Consider the following 6,899-nt stretch of genomic DNA (forward strand, 5'->3'; position numbering starts at 1 on the left):
TCTTTGATACAAATAGCATTTTCTTATTGATCACATGTCCCTGATTGTATCTAACATGGTTTTATAATTCATTTAAGAAATATAAGTAACTTTTCGGTCAACTGTAGTACACAAAATCACAGAATACCCAACAGGCACTCATATAGTTGTAAAATAACTAACTTTACATAGGAGATTTTTATAAAAACATAGTAGTGGATTATGGATATATATACCCCACCTTCATCTACACAGGTAAAGAGATTAATTAATTAATATTTCCTCAAATAGTACACTTTTGTCATATTTCCTGTGTGACAGGACTGACCATGGCGTGACAGGACTGACGGTACTGTGACAGGACTGACTTTATGGATTTTGATGATGCAGAAAAAGTGATGTTTTGTGTTCTTTATTTAAGTTTTGATTGGCATTTCTTTTTTAAATTATTATTATAATTTTAATGTTAATGGACTGGTTAAATTCAGCCAAGGACATACATAATATTGCCAAAAGTATTGGGACAGCCCTCCAAATAATTGAATTCGGGTGTTTAAATCACTTCCATGGCCACAATTGTATAAAAATCAAGCACCATGGACTTCATTTTACTATTGCATGCGTTAAATACATAAAATATGCAATAAATGTAATAAAAAAGAACAATAACATTCATTTATAAGGCCGTGTCACACAGGAATGTGACAGGGCCTGACGGTTGGCCATTGTATGCTAGCATAAAAACTGTTAACATGCAAGCAAGGAATTTCAGTAACCTTTTTAGACATGTTTTGGATTTAAAACATTTTCATTATATTCTGGAATGTTTTACCGTGACAGGGCCTGATCCTTTAGCTCGTCTTCCTAAAGAAAATATACAAAAACAAGCTTAAAATCATACAATTCAATGAGAGAATTCAGCCTTGATCAATGTTAGCTTCACCTGGGTCAAATGATGTCACTTCCTCTGAGTGATACCCTTAAAGGCGTATTTCACACATTTTATGTAGTTTTATGTAAACGTGACAGGACTGACCAAAACATGGGGACAGTTGTAAAATATAATTTATTTGTAGAATGTATATATAATTTCATGTTTTTGATCAGTTGATGTGAATGATAACAGCTTAAACTTGTTATTGATGAGTTTTTTTTAATAACAGTTTGTAGCATAACAAAACTATGAAAGCTGTAGCTCCAATTTGGCTGAGGACAAGGGCATGGACAGGATTTGTAATTTTCAAAAGTGTTTTTAATAAAGAATAAAATATCTGAGAACCTAATGATTGTCATATTCCTTTACAGAACTCGCAGAAATCAACTGAGCCAGTTTTAGAAATTTTTGGATTAAATACTTTATTCACTATAACAATTCAAGGACAGATAATGTACGTTTCTGGTAGAATGTCCCAGATATAGAAAACTTTTTTTTTTTTTTTTGTGATTGATATTGTTAAATCATGGACTCTTTAAGTGCGGGAGTGTGTGGCTCTTAAAAGAGCCGTTGGGTCCGTCGGTTTCTCCTGTTTCAGGCGTTTATCCCCCGAAGCCGTACAAGGTGCGTCCCTGCCGCTTCAGCGCGTACACAACATCCATGGCGGTGACGGTCTTCCTCTTGGCGTGCTCGGTGTAGGTGACGGCATCTCGGATCACGTTCTCCAGAAACACCTTCAACACACCGCGGGTCTCCTCGTAGATCAGCCCGGAGATGCGCTTGACGCCGCCGCGGCGAGCCAGACGCCGAATGGCGGGTTTGGTGATTCCCTGGATGTTATCGCGAAGAACTTTACGATGACGCTTCGCGCCTCCTTTTCCGAGCCCTTTCCCGCCTTTGCCTCTTCCAGACATTATTGTTTCGTAAGACCGTTAATCAGATCAAGCGATAATGAAAAATGGGTGATCACTGATGAGTGTTGTTGAAGGGAGGCCGTTTATACTTGCTTACAGGACCTGACAGAAACCAGCGACGCGTCACATGCGCGCGCCGCTCCCCCAAAATATAGAGCTCGAAACATTTAACCGCCACCCCGATCACGAGTCTTTCCTTTGCTTTATATTAAATATTTATTCATTTTCAGATAGTATGATTTACAGTACTGGCCTAAGGCCTTCAATAGCCGTACAGCAAACCCAACTAATCTGGTGCCTATTACACGTTAAACTAAGATTTATGGGGGGGGCAAAAAGTAAGACTGTTAAGTTAGCACTTTTAAACATTCGCTCACTTAAAAATAAATCACTTCTAGTCAACGACTTAATAACCACAAACATCCTGGATTTTATGCTTCTAAATGAAACCTGACTAGAAGACAGCTGCAGTGCAACAGTCCTCAGTGAAGCAGCCCCTCCTAACTTTACTTTTATGAGTGTCTGCAGAGCTGTTAAGAGAGGTGGGGGTCTAGCTGCTCTTTTTAAAGATATCTATCAATGTAAGCAAATATCATTTGGGAATTACCCTTCTTTCGAATATCTGGGTATTGTGTTAAAAGGTGCTCCACGCATTTTACTTTTCATTATTTACAGGCCTCCAAGATACTCTCCAGCCTTTGCTGAGGACTTTACAGAACTATTATCAACAATTACCTCCGAGTTTGACTGTTTTGCCATTGCTGGAGATTTTAACATCCACATAGATAGTGCAGAAAACAATATGGCAAAAGAAATCAGAACTGTTTTAAAAACTTTTGATCTGACTCAGCATGTTCATGGACCCACACACAATCGCGGACACACTCTAGATTTACTTATCAGTAAGGGTCTAAACATTTCATCGATTGTTATTAAGGATGTAGCACTGTCTGATCATTTCTGTATTTTCTTTGATATATTGATCTGTCCTGCCACTGAAGCTAGATCTGTGTCTGTCAAGAAGAGATGCTTAAATGAGAACACTAATGTACTATTTATGAAGGCTATATCCTTAACACCAAGCATATCTGCTGACTCTGTTGATTTTCGCCTTCATTCTTTTAACTCAAAAGTTAAAAGTGTAATTGATGATATTGCTCCTGTGAAAGTCAGGAAGAAGAATGGCAGACAAAAAGCACCTTGGAGAAACTCAACAACAGTGCAAAATATGAAAAGACAATGCAGAAAAGCAGAGCGCATGTGGCGGAAGACAAAACTTGTAGTCTATTATAACATCTACAAAGACAGCCTTCATGCTTTCAATGTGGAACTAGGCAAAGCTAGACAGACTTTCTTCTCAAATATTATAAACAGCAATTTAAACAACACACGCACTCTTTTTGCTTCTGTAGAGAGACTGACAAACCCCCCAAGCCAGATTCCCAGTGAAATGCTCTCAGACAACAAGTGCAGTGAGTTTGCTTCTTTCTTCTCTGAGAAAATCAATAATATCAGAAAGGTGATCAGCACATCCTTGAGTTGCTCTGGGGTCAGACAGATCAGACCACCTGAGAAAGTAGTAACTTTGTCTGATTTCAAAGAAATTGATGGCAAAATTTCAGCACCTTAAAACATCAACCTGCGCTCTTGACACACTTCCCACATCTTTTTTCAAAAGTGTGTTAAACAGTTTAGAAGCAGATCTTCTAGAAGTGGTAAATGCTTCACTTCTCTCTGGGAGTTTTCCAAACTCCCTGAAAACTGCAGTTGTCAAGCCCCTCCTGAAAAAGAGCAATCTGGATAAGACCATATTAGGTGATAGGGCTAAGTAGATCTGTGTGTCGTCTGCATAGCTGTGGTAAGCAATTTGGTTCTTTCTCATTATTTGGCTCTATATTAAGCATTATTTGGCTCTATATTAAGCCATTATTTGGCTCCATATTAAGCAACTATAGGCCGATCTCAAATCTTCCTTTCATAGGCAAGATCATTGAAAAAGTTGTCTTCAATCAGCTGAACAAATTCTTGAGCTCAAATGGATACTTTGACAATTTTCAATCTGGTTTCCGACCGCACCACAGCACAGAGACAGCGCTCATAAAGATAATAAACGATATTCGCTTAAATACTGATTCAGGCAAATTATCGGTGCTGGTGCTACTCGACCTCAGTGCTGCATTTGACACTGTTGATCATAACATACCTCTTGACAGACTGGAAAACTGGGGGGGGCTTTCTGGGATAGTCCTAAAATGGTTCAGGTCATACTTGGATGGGAGAGGTTATTATGTGAGTATAGGAGACCATAAGTCTGAGTGGACATCCATGACATGCGGAGTCCCTCAAGGCTCAATTCTTGCACCACTCCTGTTCAACCTGTATATGCTCCCAATGAGCCAAATAATGAGAAAGAACCAAATCTCTTACCACAGCTATGCAGACGACACACAGCTCTACTTAGCCCTATCGCCTAACGACTACAGCCCCATTGACTCCCTGTACCAATGCATTGATGAAGTCAACAGTTGGATGTGTCAAAACTTTCTTCAGTTAAACAAAGACAAAACTGAAGTCATTGCGTTTGGAAACAAAGATGAAGTTCTCAAGGTGAACGCATACCTTCACTCCAGGGGTCAAACAACTAAACATCAAGTCAGGAATCTCTGTGTGACACTAGAGTCAGACCTTAGTTTCAGTAGTCATGTCAAAGCAATAACTAAATCAGCATACTATCATCTGAAAAATATTGCAAGAATTAGATGCTTTGTTTCCAGACAAGACTTAGAGAAGCTTGTTCATGCTTTCATCACCAGCAGGGTGGATTACTGTAATGGACTCCTCACTGGCCTTCCCAAAAAGACCATAAGACAGTTGCAGCTCATACAGAACGCTGAGCAGAACCAGAACATATGAACACATCACACCAGTCCTCAGGTCTTTACACTGGCTCCCAGTTAAATTTAGGATTGATTTTAAAGTATTATTACTGGTATATAAATCATTCAATGGCCTAGGACCTCAATATATTGCAGATATGCTCACTGAATATAAACCCAACAGATCACTCAGATCATTAGGATCACATCAGAAACACCAAGGGTTCACTCTAAGCATGGCGAGTCCGCTTTAGCTATAATGCTGGAACAGCTTCCAGAGGAGATCAGATGTGCTCCTACAGTCACTTTCACATCCAGACTCAGAACACTTCTGTGTTTAGCTGTGCATTTACTGAATGAGCACTGTGCCACTGTTCGTCCGACTGTTTGTACTGTACTGTATTTTATTTATCTAAACTGTTTTAATTATTCTTATTTCTATTTATTATTTTAATTGCTTCTATGTAAAGCACTTTGAATTCCCATTGTGTATGAAATGTGCTATATAAATAAACTTGCCTTGCTGGTTGATAATTAACAGTGCTGTTCTACAAGTTTAGCAAATTAAACAAAGGGGGACACAAGATACCGAATTACAATATTGTTTATAATATAATTGCGAATAGTGGCATCTGTGATATTTTTCTATTTATGCCTGTGTGTGTGTGTGTGTGTGTGTGTGTGTGTGTGTGTGTGTGTGTGTGTGTGTGTCCTGGTAAACCCTTCATTATAGAGACAAAATGTCCCCACAAAGATGGCAATATCTGAAATCCTTGTCCAGTTAATATTCACTTTCGCATATTCATGTATTGGTTTTGCTGATGTGATAATATGTGCTTACATGAAGAAAAGAAACCCAAAACACTTCATAACCAGCAACTTCTTTCTGCTTAATGAAAATATGAGCCTTGGAAACAAGTTGTATTAATCACTAGATGTCTGATCCAAATGCCATAAACTCTGATCAGATGAAACAGAAATGGCCAATAGTATGTTTTAGTAAACAGTAATACGGCGATAGTCTGGAAATACACAATTATCACATTTTTTCCTGTTTTCCCCCTCATACTTGCCCACACTAAGCTTTTATTTAATCCAGATCCCACATTATATAACCTATTTTTTTTATTCCGCGTTAAAGTGGAAATTGTCTCGTTTATAGTAAGTGATGTGGCTCTTAAAAGAGCCGTTGGGGAGTGACGCGCGTGCACAGTAGCGGCGGCGGGTTTAAGCGCGCTCTCCGCGGATACGGCGCGCCAGCTGGATGTCCTTGGGCATGATGGTGACTCTCTTGGCGTGGATGGCGCACAGGTTGGTGTCCTCAAACAGACCCACCAGATAAGCCTCGCTGGCCTCCTGCAGGGCCATGACAGCGGAGCTCTGGAAGCGCAGGTCCGTCTTGAAGTCCTGGGCGATTTCTCTCACCAGCCGCTGGAAAGGCAGTTTGCGGATCAGCAGCTCGGTGGACTTCTGATAGCGGCGGATCTCTCGCAGAGCCACGGTCCCGGGCCGGTACCGATGGGGCTTCTTGACGCCGCCTGTGGCGGGCGCGCTCTTCCGCGCTGCTTTAGTCGCGAGCTGCTTCCTCGGGGCTTTGCCGCCGGTGGATTTACGAGCGGTCTGCTTGGTTCTTGCCATTGCTGGAGTTTCTTCTCTCTCGGTCCTGCTGCTTGTGCTGGAATAAATGCTTTCTGTAACACGCCTCCTGCTTTTATAGCATTGGACCGTCTCGAGCTCACAGTGTCGCGATGATGCAGAGGCTTGTGATTGGCTAATGTGTGACGCGCTTATGACTGTTAGCCAATGACTGCGCGTTTCCTCTTTTCAAACGAGGGTTTCCCGCTCAAGACGCTTTTGTTCTGTTTACTACTTAATTAATCAGTGTAACAAAAACATCCACAGGCTTTATTCTCAGATTTCTGTATTTATTTGTTCTGAAATACTCGTTTTAATTCCCAGTAGTTGTGGAGATCTCGGATGAGAACAAAATCACATTACAGTCTGTATAAAAGCTCTGCAGCCAGATATTAACACACACACACACACACAGAGAGATATGTAAAACACAGGATCGTTCAGTAGAGCAGATCTTAAAGGACAAAAGACCCTCAGTAACATTGATCAGTTTCTGTTACAGAGGAGTGTGTTCAGTGGCAGACTGCTGTCCCAGCCCAGCTCCACCAACAGATTTAAAAA

At 40.5% G+C, this 6,899-nt stretch overlaps 2 protein-coding genes across 2 annotated transcripts; both read right to left on the bottom strand.

Annotated features, from left to right (window-relative positions):
* Nucleotides 1-1,131: 1,131 nt before the first annotated feature.
* On the bottom strand, nt 1,132-1,879 carry LOC311288205 (histone H4). Its single transcript, XM_084405485.1, has one exon. It carries the CDS (start codon nt 1,825-1,827, stop codon nt 1,516-1,518), a length of 312 nt encoding a protein of 103 aa, XP_084261611.1. The 5' UTR covers nt 1,828-1,879; the 3' UTR covers nt 1,132-1,515.
* Nucleotides 1,880-5,924: 4,045 nt separating this feature from the next.
* LOC311288196 (histone H3.2) lies at nt 5,925-6,363 on the bottom strand. The gene has a single exon (XM_084405476.1). The coding sequence runs from the start codon at nt 6,339-6,341 to the stop codon at nt 5,931-5,933; it is 411 nt and encodes a 136-aa protein (XP_084261602.1). The 5' UTR covers nt 6,342-6,363; the 3' UTR covers nt 5,925-5,930.
* Nucleotides 6,364-6,899: the final 536 nt, after the last annotated feature.

Source organism: Rutilus rutilus (assembly GCF_951802725.1).
Source record: "Rutilus rutilus genome assembly, chromosome: 3".
Lineage (NCBI taxonomy): Eukaryota > Metazoa > Chordata > Actinopteri > Cypriniformes > Leuciscidae > Rutilus > Rutilus rutilus.